The 17,427-nt window shown below is 44.9% G+C and overlaps 1 protein-coding gene across 3 annotated transcripts; it reads right to left on the bottom strand.

Moving 5' to 3' along the window:
- Positions 1-5,549: 5,549 nt before the first annotated feature.
- LOC119658338 lies at positions 5,550-16,612 on the bottom strand. Of its 3 annotated transcripts, none has more exons than XM_038065683.1 (4): positions 16,486-16,612; positions 7,045-7,398; positions 6,655-6,964; positions 5,550-6,517 (listed from the first exon to the last, which is right to left on the bottom strand). In XM_038065683.1, the coding sequence occupies exons 2-4, from the start codon at positions 7,362-7,364 to the stop codon at positions 6,224-6,226; spliced, it is 924 nt and encodes a 307-aa protein (XP_037921611.1). In that variant the 5' UTR covers positions 7,365-7,398; positions 16,486-16,612; the 3' UTR covers positions 5,550-6,223. The 3 variants fall into 3 exon arrangements, with proteins under 3 accessions (XP_037921611.1, XP_037921612.1, XP_037921613.1); XM_038065684.1 differs by lacking the exon at positions 16,486-16,612 and adding an exon at positions 16,351-16,485; XM_038065685.1 differs by lacking the exon at positions 16,486-16,612 and adding an exon at positions 16,266-16,370.
- Positions 16,613-17,427: the final 815 nt, after the last annotated feature.

Genomic DNA, 17,427 nt, shown 5'->3' with positions numbered 1-17,427 from the left:
TGTCAGCTTCCCCATACTAGGCGCAGACTTCCTGTGTCACTATGGATTGCTGGTGGACTTGCAAAACAAGTCTCTTATAGATTCCACGACCAACCTTAATACGTCGGGACATATGGTATCTCACCCAGGCAATAATCTTTCCGTTCTTTTAGAAGACATTACCGACTCTCGTGTTCGGGCACTTCTCCAAAAGTTCAGCCAGATTACTACCAACTGTAGTCTCTCCAAACCAGTGAAGCACAATGTGCAGCACCACATTATCACTACTGGTTCCCCGATCTTCTCGAAGGTGCGTCCTCTTCCTTCTCAGAAACTGGCAATTGCACGGAAAGAGTTTGAACAACTCGTTCAACAGGGTATCTGCAGGCCCTCAAACAGCTGTTGGTCTTCCCCACTGCATATGGTCCCTAAGCCAAACGGCGAATGGCGCCCATGTGGGGATTACAGAAGACTAAATGCACAGACTGTTCCTGACCGATATCCAATTCCACTCATCCACGACTTTGCGCATCACCTCGCGAATTGCCGCATCTTTTCGACCTTGGACTTAACCAAGGCTTATCACCAAATTCCAGTAGCTCCTGAAGACATTCCAAAGACGGCAATATGCACACCCTTTGGACTCTTCGAGTTCACCCGGATGACTTTCGGATTGTGCAACGCGGCGCAAACCTTTCAAAGGTTCATTCACTCAGTTCTGCGAAACCTCGAATTCTGTTTCGTATATTTGGATGATGTTTTGGTCGCTTCTTCCACTGAGTCTGAGCACTTAGCCCATCTCGAGTGCATTTTTCAACGTCTCCTTGAGGCCGGTTTAGTCCTAAACGTTGAGAAATGCAAATTCCTTCAACAACAGGTGAGATTCCTCGGCCATTTCATTTCCCCTGAAGGAATACAGCCCGACCCAGACAAGGTGCAAGCGATATCAAGCTTCCCGCGTCCAAAGACAGTGAGGGAGTTGAGGAGGTTCTTGGGCATGCTGAACTTCTACCGTCGTTTCCTGCCCAAGGCCGCCCATCTCCAGTCCATTTTGAACGCGTACTTGTCTGGCCCCAAAACTAAGGACACACGAGAGATCGTGTGGTCTGAAGAGGCTATCTGCGCGTTTGACAAATCTCGTCAACAACTGGCTGACGCTACGCTCTTGGCATTCCCTCTGCAAGATGCACCCCTAGCCGTTTTTGTTGATGCCTCTGACAACGCAGTAGGTGCTGCCCTTCACCAAAAGGTGGACCAAGTTTGGCAGCCGTTGAGCTTCTTCTCGAAGCAGTTGAATCCCGCTCAACGGAACTACAGCACCTACGATCGCGAACTGCTCGCCGCATACCTGTCCATCAAATACTTCCGTTTCTCCCTAGAAGGCAGGCCGTTCACAGTGTTCACGGACCATAAGCCTCTCACGTTCGCTTTGAAACAGAAGCCCGACAAAGCGTCCCCTCGTCAGCTTCGACACCTGAGCTTCATAAGCCAGTTTACGTCGGACATCCAGCACGTGTCCGGGAAGGACAACATTGTTGCTGACGCTTTGTCTCGTGTCTCCGAAGTTAACATCCCCGCCTCACTCGATTTCTCGGCTATTGCCAAGGCGCAAGTGGATGACGCAGCACTTCAGAGCCTCAAGTCCAACCCCAAATACAAATTTCGGGAGTTGCCCATCTTCGGCTCAAGCCTCTCGCTCTGCTGCGAAGACTCGGAAAAGGGACCTCGGCCATACATTCCGGCCACATTTCGCAAGGAAGTGTTCCACGCAGTTCACGACTTGGCGCACCCCGGCATCAGGACAACAAACCGGTTAGTCACCGGAAAATACTTCTGGCCCTCCATGAACAAGGATATTAATTCCTGGGCCAGAGAGTGCATCGCATGCCAAAAATGTAAGGTCTCCAGGCATGTTAGGAAAGAAGTGGGCTCATTCCCCCGCACTACCAAGCGTTTCCACACTATACACCTCGACATAATAGGGCCTTTGCGAGACTCGCACAGTTATAAGTATTGCCTCACAATCATCGACAGGTTCACGCGGTGGCCTGAGGCAATACCTCTGAAAGACATTACGGCGCAATCATGTGCTGAAGCCCTCTGTCGAGAGTGGATACCTCGCTTTGGCGTCCCTGCAGTGGTCATCACTGACCAGGGAATGCAATTTGAGTCCACCCTTTTCTCCGAGTTAGGCAAACTCCTTGGTTTTAAACGCCAGCGGACTACGGCATACCACCCACAATCCAATGGGATGTTGGAACGTTGGCACCGGACGCTGAAAGCCGCCATTATGGCACGCGACGACCCGTCCTGGACGCAAGTCTTGCCTCTCGTCCTACTCGGCCTTCGAACAACTCGCCGAGAGGAGTTTGCTGCCAGCCCCGCGGAGCTGGTTTACGGGGAGAACCCGAGACTCCCAAGCGATCCGGTCTTCGACAAGAGATCGGGTCTCACGGAGTCGGGGTTGGTGCGTCTGCTGAGAGACAATCTCCGACGCATCAAAGCGCCACCACCCACTCGACACTCGTCCATACCTGCCTGTTCGCCCAAGGAGCTGGACACTTGCACGCACGTGCTGATCAGGACGGATGCCGTCCGGAAGCCGCTGCAGCCTCCATATGAGGGCCCGTACCGCGTTCTCGAGCGGGGAGAACATTTCTTCCAGCTCGAGATCGGTGGTCACAAGAAGGCGGTCTCTTTGTCCAGGCTGAAACCCGCGTGCGCCCCGAAGCAACGTCGTGTCCGCTTTGTGGATTAACGGCGAACGAAGTTCGGGGATCAGTCGCTGAAACCCCTAGGTTTCATCTGGGGGCGGAGTGATGTGGCGCGGCAGGATTCGCAGCATTCGAAATTTATTTCGAATGTTGCGAGTGCGAGCGAATAGATGGTGCGGATCTATCCACTTTGCGTAGCACGCCAATGGAGTGGAAGATCTCAGAAAAGTGTGCGATGAGTAATTTTGTTTTTTGAGACCTGTCACTAAAATTTAATTATTCAGTGGGACTTGAAAAAGGACTAGAAAAGTTTTAGATATCAAGTTGGGAATTGAGCAGAGAAGTCTTTTTGAATTCGTTGAATTAAAAAGAATGTTAAGTGTACATTAATGAAAACAACATATGAATTGTTAATTTAAAAATATCTTAAATATTTATATGGATTGTTGAAATGAGAAGTGGTGTTAATTACTTAACGGATTATTAAAATAAAAAAGTAATTGGATTACTTAAAGTCTTTTCAGATAACAGACCTAATAATCTTCACCGACGGGTCAGTCATGGAGGATGGATCAGGTGCAGGGGCGTTCTCGGAGAATCCGATTATAGAACTGGCCCAACCTCTCGGAAAAATGACGACCATATTCCAGGCGGAGATATATGCCATTTCATTGGCAGCAGAAGAATGTCTGCGACAGAAATGGAGGGGTCGCACCATTCGAATCTGTTCCGACAGTCGGGCGGCATTATCAACGCTAAATGGCAACAACATATCAAGCAAGTTGGTGTGGAGTTGCCATCAGGTGCTGCTGAAACTTGGCCGACTGAACGAAACATTCCTGATGTGGGTGCCGGGGCACTCTAACATCGCCGGCAATGAGGAGGCTGACAGACTAGCTCGCCGAGGGTCTGGATCCACAATGGTGGGGCCAGAACCAGCTCTTGGAATCCGACCATCTACTGTCAAGTCTACTCTGAAGAGTGAAATTGCAAGGATTCACGCAACCGAGTGGAAAAATTTGGACTCTTGCCGGCAAGCGAAAATCCTTGTGAAGGAGCCTAGGGCCACTAGAGCGGCATTTTTGTTGTCTCTTAAGAAGTCGGACATGAAAACCCTAGACACTGCCCCTTAAACTACCATATGGAAAAGATTGGGGTAGTGGTTTCGGCTGTGTGCAGCCAATGTGAGGAGGAGGAGGAGACGGCCCTGCACTTTTTATGCAGCTGCCCGGCATCCGCAGATCTCAGACGAAGACACCTTGGCAAGGTTTTCTTCAATGAAGAATCTGCTCACTCTCTGCCTCTGGAGAATGTTCTCAGATTCGCTAAAGCCTGCGAACACCGTAGGCGGGAAGCCATTGAATATGCAACTACGGGGATAGTACAATGGGCCTAATAATGGCCTAAGTGTTCGGGACTGCGGCTCCCCCCAGTTAACTAAACTAACTAACTACACTTCGCGAGGATTTTTTTGCTTCTTCTGAAACAATTAAACGCCGACAAGATCGGTTTTCGTCCACTACGAGCTAGTGGATGCCTCTTTGCCAGTCGTCAGGCATTGATTCGCTGTCCCACACCTTCAGCACAAGTTGATGAACCACTTGGTATAACTGGTCGCTTCCATATTTAACCAATTCGGCTGTAATTGCATCGGCTCCTGGCGACTTATGATTTTTAAGCCGATGAATTGCACAGACTGTTTCTTCTACACTTGGTGGTGGCAGTATTTGTCCGTCGTCTTCAGTTGGCGGCACCTCCAATTCGCTGATGTTCTGGTTGTTCAGTAGCTCATTAAAGTACTCAACCCATCGCTTCAATATGCCTATTCTGTCGGAAATCAGATTTTCCTCTTTGTCTCTGTATAAGGCTTCATCCTGCTGACTTGTTGCTAAAAATTGCGTGCCCGGTGCGGTTGCTCCCTGCACTTTTCTAGTTCACAGACTTGTTGGTTGGTGGAAACCGGTCCCTGTCCAACGCATCTCCTGTAACACTGTTACATCAGCCCTATATTGGGACATGGTATTGGCTAGCTGCTCAGGAGCCTCATCTCTATACAGGGAGCGCACGTTCCATGAGAAAATGCATAAATCGTTATTCCTTTTTCGTTGCCGGGTTCGTCGTTGTGTTATCCATCCAGTGCGAGGCTCCTGTCGTGGTTTCGTAACAAGTTGTTTTCCGTGTAGGGTTGTCAGCCCTACCCAACCCCCAACCTGCAGGACTAGTTGGTACAATTTGTCTGGTTTTTAGGCGCAGGAGACTCGCCTTCATCCTTCTCCGTCTGCAGCTTTTCGTTAAGAAAGAGCTCTCAGCGGTCACTACGTGGAGGTGGAGATAGGGTTTGGTAGTAGAGCTGTTGGTGTTGGTTCAGCACGCGTTTGCCAGGTTTTATGCTCCATCGTGGGTACCAATCCACGTTTTGCCCTGGGGCCTATACTACCCTTTGACCACGGCCATTACCGAAACGTAATTGGAAACCATTTCGTTAGGATTGAAATCTGGAAATGTCTGGGGATGGTCATGGAAGTTATCTTGTATTTAACACACAATAGCAAAGTCCAAGCGATAATTTGCTAAAAGTTATCGAAATGTTAGACTGAAGTGTTTACTTTCAGAAGCAGAAAGAAGAAAGTTCCGGAAATGAAAGTATCCCACGCGAAAATGTTTTTCCTGACTTGAGATAGAGAAATTTACACTTTGTTTTCAGTAATCCTGCAATGCAGAAGTCAAATATGAGATGAAGCACGCTCCGATTTTTTGATAAATATTTATTAGTTGGCCATTGCTATAAATGAAATGTTGCTATTGCTATCTTACCTAACGTCAGTACTTGCTTATGTACAAAGCATGCTCTTGTGCAATTCAAACAGCACACGTTCCTAATTTATGGATTTTTCAAATATTTTGTTAAAAGAGAGCGAGTTACAGATATATATTGTGCTTTGCATATACTGAGGTACATACATATACATATAAAGGCATCATCACGCCTGGAATGGGGTAGTTGTGAAGCAGGACAATTACGCCCTTCGAGGTTGGATGATGGATGCAGACACAGTACATTGATACGTGATACGACACTTAATCGAGAGTTTTAATTTGATTTTACGGTTAATGTTTTGAAATTTGGTGTTTTTACGCCTTCGTTGGAACCCGGTGACTTTGGCAGTAGCTCGCACCTTAATAAACTAGGGTGGACACCAACAATATCTAAAGAAGCATTGCATGGACGCCTTAGATTCAATCCACTAAAAGTTACTCCATAGGTAAAAAGGACAATTTGGGTGCGAAGTTATGCAACGTGCCTACCTTCCGCTGCATAGAGTCCCCCAAAATGTGGTTTGCCACTTATCTACGTAATCGCTTCGAACCAATCGAACATTTAGGAGAGTTTGAAAACTTGGATCAGCATCAATCAGTTCAGTTCTAAAACTTACGTAAAACTATAGTGAAATATTGTACAGACATGATAAGGTAACCTAGTCACAAAGTGCTTAAAGAATAGATTTAGGAATAATTGAGGTGCAGCCGGTTTACATGCCGGCTGCACTGTAGGATGATGCATCACTTATGCGACGGCTTAATGTGGTTTTTTTGTTCAAAGTTCCATTGGGATTCCTGTTGTGAGGATACATGTTCAGAGGCGGAATGTTTGGGTTCTCTATTCGCGTTGGTGACGACACGAGAGGCCGCGGTGAGCTTCGAGATAGTGTTCCAATGACCTCATGGGGCTCTTGGTATCCTGAGTCCAAGTCATCGTGATATGAGTCCATTAGTGGAGTTGGATCCTCGTAGTCGTAGTCCACAAATCCATTATTGTCGAATGACTGGAAAGAGTCAGTTGGAAATTGTTGTAATGACTCAATAGTTTATTTTGATTTTCTAGAAAAAAAAACTCTCTCTTGAATGGTCTCTTAATGGGTTACAAATCTTGAATAGATATAAACGCATAGCATGTATCTACCTTAACTGGGACTCGTTTCAAAGTATCTCGCCCCGATGGTTTGGCCGTTTGTGGTTTAGCTTTATAATCGACAACCTCATAGTGTGATTCCTGTGCCGGGAACTCTGAAACAAAGTGCCTTGTGCCATGTGGTGTTAACGTAGCCCACAACAGCCTATTGTCATTGGCCAGTTGTTGCTGCAAGGAGTCTCGGTTCGATGCACAGGGATACAACATGCCGCCCGACAGGAAGGGATTCGATTTCGACGGTTCCCCTAGGGCAGGCATCGATGACTGCTTCAAATTCGATTCATGATACGAAAAGCTGTAACTGCAAACAGTTGTACACAATTAACTTAATGTCCTTCACTTGTAATTACTTTTCACCCCATTAAAAAAAGAAATACTTACTCGCGACACTTCATCAGGATTACGGCGAGTAGAGTGCCGAGAACAAGGACTCCGACGCAGGATGAAATCAATACGAATAGCCACGTGTTGGCCATTGTGATGTGGCCTCCTTTGCCAGCCAATTCAATGAACTCGATGCCCCCCTCGCGAGGACGTGGATTAGGCTCGCACATGAAGGCCGCGAAGCAAGGTTGCGACTCATTCCCGGAAAGGGCGACGATAGCACTGCGCGGTAGTAGAAATGATGGCAAGGGTGGTGGAGGCATCGATAAGATCATGTCCGGCGGTGGACCAACCACTCCGCAATTCGTGCAGGCCATTCTGCCTGGTTAGGGTTTGTTTTGTGCGTGATTTCTGCAAGTAAAATGGAAATAGGAGTAGCCAGTTAAAAATAGGTAAACAATTTGCATACAGGCGATGAGGGGGCTCAGACAGGGACGCAATTTACAAGGCCTTAGTTCGTGCTTTTGAACTAATTACATTTCGTGTTGGCTCATTTCATCTGGGCATTATTTCATTTTTTTGCATATCAGTGAGTGTTGTTAACGAGTTTATGTTGAAATATATTTTATTGGATATTCTTCACAATATATAACTGTCCATTAGTGTGAACTACATTATTAAAGTATTATAATTTAGGCGACTTTTTTTGATATTAATGTTATAAACGAAGAAAACACGCACAAGAATCTTAGAAGGGCTACAAACACTTAAAGGATCTAAGCACATATTAAAGAGTTTAAATTAGGTTTGTATTTTTGCGAAAAATGAAAGGATAGGACCCTTTGAACTGTATTCAGGTCGCTCTTTGAGGAAGCTCACCAAAAATTGTACTCCTTACCTTCTAGAGGCCTTTTTCGCAAACTTTAATGCGTAATTTTAAAGAAATCATTAACAGAGGTAACATAATTCATATATATAAGTCCGCATTGGAAGCTGAAGGAATCAACTTGAATTTATATTGTATAATATGATATGATTAACCGTGCTACAGTTACAAAGCCTTTAAACCGTGTTACACTGAAGTCAGACCAAAGAAAAATAAGAAAAGATGAAACTTAGTTTAATTTGATGGAGGCAGCTGCAGCTTCAAGCTCTCAGGCCTTTTCTTAGGCCCATTGTATTGTCTGTACCTTATTTAAGGACGAAATTTATGAGCAATGTCACGACCGTCTGGTACAGTATAAAATCCGGTTCAATAGGTTGCGGTAGGTGGGTCACTTAATACGTATGGGTGACGAAAGTCTATAAAGAAAATATCTATGGTAGAAAAAGAAGAAGTGACAGACCCTGCCTGAGATGGAGCGTTGACGTAGGTTAGGACGCTAGACAGCTATCAGGGATATCGAATTGGTGGACCTCTGCGTCAAACTGGGATGTCTGGAGTTCCTCACTAAGGTAAGCTTAGATCCTATACCGGTTGCGGGCGCTGTCGATGGTGATGATGATGATCGTATATTCCTCCAAATTCGCCTGTTCAACGACTTTCCTGCGGCATCACAAACATTTTTTCCATGTGGGAGTTTAACGATTATTGTCCTGTTAAAATGTTTATCAGATCTTCCATGTCCCACTTTTTAAGCATAAAAAAAATGCCTCTCCAAAGGCCCTGGATTTTCGCCTGCTGGCCGGAATTGATAGGGGATGGCCGGATGCTAAATGCTTGCCATAGCCTTGGCGAACGAGTCTGTCAGCCTCCTCATTACCAGCAATATTCAAGTGTCCTGACTTGGGTGATCAAAGGGTAATGTGGGTCCTAAGGCGATACACATGATGCAGCATAAAACCTGGGAAAAGCCTGCTGAACCACCACCAACAGCTTACTACCAAAACCTATCTCTAAATCGACGTGGTGGTCGGATCTTTTTTTTAAATGAAAAACTGCAGTTGGGGAAGGATGAAGGCCAGTCTCCCGGTCCTAGAAATGGGTAAATTGTATCAACTGGTCATCCAGGTTCGGTGTTGGCTAGGACTGATAACCCTACACCGAAAACCGGAGTTACAAAGCCGCGAAAGGAGCATCGGGCTCGGAAGGAAACGTGTGTTAACCTCACAGAAAAGGAGCCGCCAAGCAGCTAACCGCGTTGCAAGAGATGCACTGGACGGAGACCGGTTTCCTGTTGAAGAGCCACTGCACCATATATTATAGTGGTCATCCAGTAAACCGTGTACTCGGACTATGTTTTCTAGTCAGCCAAAAGTGAAACCTGCTGTTATCAGCTTTGAAAATATACGTTTGCGAGGCGAATTTCGAAATATAAGCCTCATTAGTGTTCACGCCCCTGCAGAGGAGACTGCAGAATCGGAGAAGGATACCTTCTATGGAGCAATAGAACGAGCCCTAGAAACCTGTCCCAGCATGATATAAAAATTATATTCGGATATTTTTACAGCCGAGTTGAGATGGAGTCCGTGTTCAGGGGACACGCTGACTACCACGCTTACATAGAAACACCAACGATAACGCACTGCGGGACTGAAAGTCCTGGGGGTTTAACGTGAGCACCTGCCGTGTAGGCATAATCCCACGGTCCTCTTCGAACACGGATTGATTTTGGGACCACAATCAGAGCCCTGCCATGCAAGCACAGCGGTCCTGGTTTATACTGAGTGCAGGCTCAGCATTCATACCAGTGGATGTGAGGCCTATCTACTGAGTGCAGGCTCAGCATTCATACCAGTGTATGTGAGGCCTATCTCTCTGCCGCAACTAAGGAGTACGGTACCCGAGTTGTACAGCGCAACTCCACGCCCGCGATGTAGGCATAACCACAACCATCATGAAACTCCCACTAGGGGCAAACCGCAAATAACCGGGCCGAGAACACATCCTCCAGGAATTCTCCTGGAGCATATGCTCTCAGAGGGCCATCCCGGTTCCCATGGTACCAGATAACCTCCGGTGAGGCTTTGTGGCAGAGCCACTTCAGATGAGTCCCTTGCAGACTCGGGTCTGATCGCCCTCCTCGAGTACGTGGGGACGGAACTCGCACTGCGGGACTGTGAAGCCCATGGTGTTTTACGTAGGTACCTGTGGTGAGACTTAATCCTACAATCCTCCTCAGACACGGATTGATTTTGTGACCACAATCAGAGCCCCGCTGAGACAGGCAACAACGGTACCAGTCTATACCAAGTGCATGGCTTAGCATTCATAGTGGTGGATGCAAGAATTACCTAAATCTTTACTGAACTATGGGGCACCCGTGTTGAAACGCAACACCACGCCGAGGCCCGAAGGTCTCTTCTCGCTTGAGCACAACCACAACCACCATGAAATTCCCACTAGGGGGCCTATCGCCAGGAATTCTCCCGAAATATGAGAGTCCAGGGGCTATCCCGGTTCCCATGGTACCAGTATATCCCTGGTAAGGTTTCATGACCAATTTGCCACTTCAGATGAGTCCCCGTGCACACTCGGGTCTGATCGCCCTAATTAGGCCTTTGGAGCATTCGCCTACTGAATCACGGCCGGCAAACGAAAGTGATTACAGCGTCTCCCGGTGCCACCACAATAGAGGTTCTCCTCGGCTACTTGGTATTGGTTTGGCCGATAGGGTTGCAGCCCCATTTTCCTCGCCGCCACCTCTGAGCAAGGCACTGCGGGCCTGTTGGAAGTAGGTGCTTGGATCACACACGGACCTTTCCAGATGGGACCACTTTTCACCAAATTGACCACGTGTTGATTAAACGCCGCCACCTCTCAGCTTTGATGAATTTCAGAACATATAGAGGTACTAATATAGACTCAGATCACTATCTCATTGGTACAGTGCTCCAGGCCCGAATTACAACTGTCTAGAATTCCCTCTGACAAAGAGGTGAGACTGAATACTGAAGCCATCCACAACAAAGCCTTAACACCTACATATAAGGGGGAAATGGATGCCGCAATGACCGCAGCTAACCTATGTCCCGCAGATAAAGCATGCTGCCACCAACAAGCATGGAAGTCGCAAGGACTGGTTAAATATGGAGACGACCAATTACATCAAGCGGTTCACCAATTTATGCTCAAGATATGGGGTAGCGAATCAACGCATGATGACAGGCAACGATGCATTATCTGTCCCATACATAAAAAGGAGTTTAGCAAATATAGAAGTATCGCGTTTCTAAGCACCTTCTATAAGATATTCTCGGCTATCTTGCCAGGCCGAAAAGTACCACCCACCCAGAATGTCATCGGCCCATACCAAAGAAACTTCACTCCAGGCACATGAGTACCAAAATAAATTTTCTCTCTGCGGCAGGCTATGGGAAAAATTTTGAACTAAAATCGGGTTGTCTGAAGTTGCTTACTAATCTCTGATCTACTACTGATAGATCGGATATTGGTTGTTGCGCCGTTGAGGATGAAGCTTCAATGGAAACTGACAGAACTCCACACTAACTGACCTAATATGGTGTCGCTATTTAGTCTGGCAACGGAATAGGTTCGAATGGTGTGATCCCGCCATTGGTGTCACAAACATTCTTCAACGGCCAATGAAATGGCATACTTCTAGTCCTGAAATATAGTCGTCATTTCTCCGAGGGGCGAAGCCAGTTCCATCATCCGATTTTTAAACTACACCCTCGCACCCAATCCGTCTTCCATGGCTGATTGGTTGGTGAAGATTATTAAGTTTATAATCTCAAAAGATACGTCGCCATTTGTTACGATAACGTCTGGAAAGCATATTATCAGCAGGCTTGATATTTGCTCAGGCATTTTTAGATTATATTATTAACATACGACTAGCCTTTCCACGGGCCAATTGTATCAAGTTTATATGTGCAGTTAGCTGCTTTCTGTTTTCCTCCAAATGAATGGGGGGTCAATTTAGGATAGCTTCGTATGCCACGGTTAGCATAGTACTCATCGCTCAAGTAATACTTAAGCAAACGAGCCTTTGAATCTGCGCTACCAGCTTCCTCCTGTTAGCAAAGTTCAGTCCTGGCCACCAGACCATTCATGCATACATCAAAATGGGGTTTCTTATAGATGTCTGTATCCAATGAAGCCTTTTCTTCTTTTTTTCAGCCTTCGTCCCGTCGTCGTGATCGGTTTCACCATTTAGTTCTATCAAATGCCTAATCTGGATACAATCGTGAGGCTTTCAAATCACCATTGAGTGTATCAGGCACCGTTATTTCAGCCGACCTTTTGGTCGCTTGTCATCGACTTCGGTGTATAGACCAATCTTAGCCATACCATCGAAGACACGTCTCTCGCAGTTTTTCCACGATCGGTGCAACACCATATTGATCGGTGATATCTTCATTTCGGATGTGATCAAAATGTGTCACGCCACTAACCCAACACAACATCTTCGTCTCCATTACCGCAATACGCCATTCATTGTCTTTTATAGTCGGCTCAGAACGATAGTGAACGACTGGACGGACGACATTGCGATAAATTTTAGATTTGAGACGTTCGTTGACACGTCGACCACAAAGGGCACAAGTTGTGGAATGCCACTCCCTGCAGGTTGCGTTAAACAATTTCATAACGCAGTTCTCCATTGGCGGATAGTGTTGACCCGAGGCATTTAAATCGCTCAGTTCTGGGCAGGTCATTGTCGCTGACAGTGATTGTGCCTCTTTCATGGGGATCGGTAGTCAAAAATTCAGTTTTATTCAAATTCAATTTTAGACCGTGTTGCATGAGGTGATCATTCCATTTTTGGACAAGTTGCTCGAGATCATTTTTGCAATTAGATGCTAGGAATACATTATCTGGATAAAGCAGTGTATAGGGCGCTGGACAATGGATGTCCCGTGTGGCGGTGTCCATAACAAGAACAAAGAGGAATGGTGAGAGGGCGCTTCCTTGATGAACACTAACAGAGACACGAAGTGGTTCTGATACACCCTCCACACTTCGAATTTTACTTTTCGGATTGTGGTGGAGCAATTGTACTCAGCGTACGAGTTCTTCTGGCACTAAGTTTGTCGAAGAGCATACCAGATGAGTTCGTGTGGCAAACGGTCGAACGCTTTCTCCAGATCAAGAAATGCAATGAAAAGAGGGCGATGCTTCTCACGGTGTTTCTTCATGAGGTACCACCCAGCGTGTATTGTGTCATTAGTCCCGCAGTTTTTGACAAATCCGGTTTGATTCACGGTTGTTTGAACGATTTCGCGAATATGGTTGTAAAGAATGGGGTCAAAAATCTTCATAGTATGGGGAAGAAAATGGATCGGACGGTAATTTGAACATTCTGTTGAACTATCTTTCTTTTTCTATATTGGGACTGTGGTACTTTCTTGCCAGTCAGGTGGTGTTCTCAAAAATCCCGATTAAAAAATTCACTGATTCGGGTTGCGGCTCTTTGCTTTCCAGAGCTCAGATGCGATGTCGTCAGGTCTTGTGACTTTCCCCGATTTTATTCATTTTATTCCTTCCTCAACTTCAGTTGCGCTGACAGGTGGAACTGCTCCAAATGTCGGCAATGATTGTGGAAGTGGAGGATGAACAGAGTTTTCAGTTGAAATCTGTTCGAAATATTCTCGCCATCTATCCGTCGCGGCTCGACAGTCGGTAAGCAAAGTACCTTTGTTGACATTAGCGCAACAGAAGTGTTTGATACAGATCTCTCTCGTCATCCCGAGTGTCTAGTTTATCGTAAAGATTTTTATAATGGACCCCTCAAGTGACAGCGATCGCTTTCTTTGCTTCTCGGTTGGCATTCTCATAAATTTGCCAATTGGCGAGCGTTTTATCATCGAGAAACTTTCGGTGAAGGCGTTTCTATTCATTTCAACATCGTCATTCCAAAGCCAAGTATCCAGGTTGATGTACCGTTTACCTGGCTTGGTGACAGTGGTAAAATGTCGGTGTCTTATGAGAACATAGTCGATTTGCTTTTTGCTATTCTCACTATAAAATGTAGGAAAATTAGACAATCGTTTGATGAGCCATGTATTCATGAGTACAAGATCATGAGTGTCCGTAAAATCGATTATATGCTCGCCACCCTCATTGCCCGCTCCAAACCCCTTTCCCTATGAAACCTGTTACCTTCTGCCTTTTCACCCACATGACCATTAAGGTTGCCGGCAATGATAATATAGTCATGAGCAGGCACGTTGCAGGTCTTTCATAAAGAAGTTGCCAGAAGAAGAATCTTTCTCAGCATCAGGTTGACCTATCTGTGGTGCGTATTCGGTGAACTTTACTATGATAATGTCGCAATACCCCCCATTTGAAGTACCATTAATTTTAAGGGGAGGTGGCTGCTACAATTTTTCAACGGGTTTTGGGAGAAAAGATCTCTTCTCCATTCCTACTCTACTTTTCGGCTGAGGCGATGGGCTTCGAAGTTAAACCCTACCGGTTTGGCATGAAAATAGCCCCGATTTAGGGCGCCATAATTTTTTAAGCGGGGACGCCTGCTGCGATTTTTTAACATGGGTTAGAGACCTTCCCGCTCCTCTTGATTATCCCCGCTTAACCTCCTTAACGTAGTAGGGTTGAAAATTAAAACACTACCACAACGATATAAGAAAAACGCACTTTGAAGGAGGCTGACCATCACGAGGTTTCACCAGGTGAAGGGAGTACTGCCCCTTCCCCCTGCATAAAGTCCTTACCCCCTGCGAAGATCGGGTTGAAATTTCAACCTTAACCACCATTCTTATCATGATCACTTGAATGGTGAAGGAGTTGATCAGACACAGGACTATCTAGTAGACTAACGAGGCAATTTGGAAAATTATACCCTGTTCCTGGTCTTTTAGTCATACAATATAAAACTAAAGTGGTTTTGACCCCTAGACGGAAAAAGAAAGCTTGATCTTGCCTTTATCAATTTATCCGATGAAGCAGTATGCGGATAGCAGGTATGGTCCCCGTCGATATATATATGTTGGAGTACGAGCATCGATGCCTCTATGACCCGGTGAATTTCATATCTATCAATGGCAATTAGTCTGGGCTCAATTTTTTCTGGGGTGGCAAAAGAGATGGGATGATTCAACTAAGGGACGCTGAATCTACAGAATTATCCCAGATCTTTCAAGGTGTATTAAATGATGACATGGAAAGTATTAGCTATGGTCTAATGCAATTCCTAAACAGGCATGGAGGGAATCGCGCATATCTGTATCGTTTCTGGTATGTGACTCCTCATATTGTCCCGGGTAACTTTTAAATGGTCGAGACTTGCCGCACACAGGGCGGAGTTGGAAGTTGTCACCGGGACACTATTTTCACCCGAGGATATCTTAGAATATATGCTAGGCTCAGAAATAACTTGGAGTGAAAAAATTCGGTGATTTAGAATGTGCTGAGGAAAGAGAAGCACCGAAGGAAGGTGATGAATATCAACATGAACTGCAGTTAGTAACTGATCCTACCTCTTGATGTTATACCGTAATGGCAGTTTCGTGAAGTACGCGAAAGAAAAGGAGTTGTTTTAGTGAGTGAAAGTCTTATAGAATTGTGTTGCAGGAGCCAACGGTAGTGTTTGAAACTTTTCACCTTCTCACGACTAAAGAAAGACTGATAGACAATAAGCTGAGTTTAATGAGGTTTCATTTAACACAAAACCTGGCAAAACTATGCGAACCTTATGTACTTATTTGAGCGTTTACATAGAATCACTTAAGTGATAAAATATTGTGCTCCTGTTGACACAAGGCACTAACATAGTTTTCTCCTTCCCACTCCTTTTTCCTTCCTCCTTATTGTCATTTCATTTCTAATGAGATTGTGCTACAGTGTCAATATCATCACAATAAATGATGGTCTATAGCAGCGGGATTAACACAAAGATGAACATAAACACCCATGACAGAATAGGAATTCGAACCCGGGTCAACGAGATAGAGAGGCGAACGCTCAAAGAACTGGACCTTCGTACCGTCAAATGGAGAGAAAGACGTGCGAGTTAAGGATAGTGAGTTTCGAGATAACCTGAATCGTTAAAGCAAATTATTTTATTGATGTCGTTTATTTTTTATGAAGCATTAATTAATTAAACTGCAGCAGTTTTTCTGCGGATTTTTTAAAGCAATTTAAGGCATTTTCAATGGAAAAGTGTTCCGCTTTTGAAACAATTTTTATTCGCTCAAACACTGGCGGAAGTAAAATTTTTAAAAAGAATTTTCCTTCATCTGGAAATGTTGGAAAATTTAGTTTTATAAATTCTTGCGAAAAAGGTCATAATCAATTCAACTTTACGTTCTTTTTAAGACCGGAGGTATCGCCGGAACAAAGACGTAATTTCTACCTGAATTTCGACCTAATATAAATTTCACTTCGCGATATCGATTTTTCACCAATCAACTGGATCCTTGAATAGCGACATGACTGACCTGAACTATCCTTATTACCATACCACATATACCGAATTGTACTCAAGCACTAGCCACAAATTAACCGATATTTATAACTACTTGACGAACATGAAATAATTTACAATTAACGCTTTTCCATTAACTCAAACTCACCTTTCTATTTGTGCGTTGACGTAGTAGCACTTACGAGGGATGAAAAACTAACTCACGACATCTGCCGGGATTCGTTCCTGCAAGTGTTTTGCAACGTCCCTAATTATCGCTGTAATGTTCGGATGTCCTGCGCATGTCATCCACACATATTGCTCCAGACTCCAGAGTCGTGTACGGTGCGGTGTAAAATGTAAACAGAGGAGTGATTTTATTGATTGTTTGATGTATCCTTTTCGTATTCAAGCGTATGCAGGCGTACGGATTTACGGATTTTTGGGGGAATAGGTTCTGGGATGAAATTACGAACGACGGCGTTCTGAAGAGAATTAGGATAATTTGGTACAGGTGAAATTAAGATGCATGAGGGGATGTTCTTCATCTGCTTATGGGGATCTCATCAGGCATATTGATTAATCCTCTCAGTGATGGGGAGGTACTGTGCACTTTTAAATATATCGAATTCGGAATGTCCTTACTCCGAGGCATTATTATACATATGGGAGGAATCGCTGCTCCCAATCCTAAGCAGTGGCAATTCCAGACGACGTACTGACATCTCGCAATCTGACTCTATCATTAATGGGCTTACACGCTAGGTTGCATTTTATCTGCATTTGCCTTCAAGGAAGGATAGGATTACTTTAAAAAGAGATTGCGGGTATTATTGTCAATTATTATTGTTGATTTAATTTTACTTTATTTGCTTATTTGTGAAGGAAATTGCACACAAGCGCAAAATTGACGAGAAAAACTACGGTTTTGTCGTTAATTCCACCACAACCGATCCTTTTGTAATTTATTACATTTTCATTTTCAAAATCATTGTAATTTATTACAAGACCTCTGACATTTGACTCTCATGAAAAACATTGTCCTTTAAAAAAGTGACAACAAAAAAAGCTTTGTAGACCCCAGCAGATCGTCTAACATTTAAATCCAACT

Source organism: Hermetia illucens, chromosome 5 (assembly GCF_905115235.1).
Source record: "Hermetia illucens chromosome 5, iHerIll2.2.curated.20191125, whole genome shotgun sequence".
NCBI classification, from domain to species: Eukaryota; Metazoa; Arthropoda; class Insecta; order Diptera; family Stratiomyidae; genus Hermetia; species Hermetia illucens.
The sequence above is the reverse complement of the archived record's forward strand: the minus strand, read 5'-3'. Positions and strand labels throughout refer to the sequence as shown.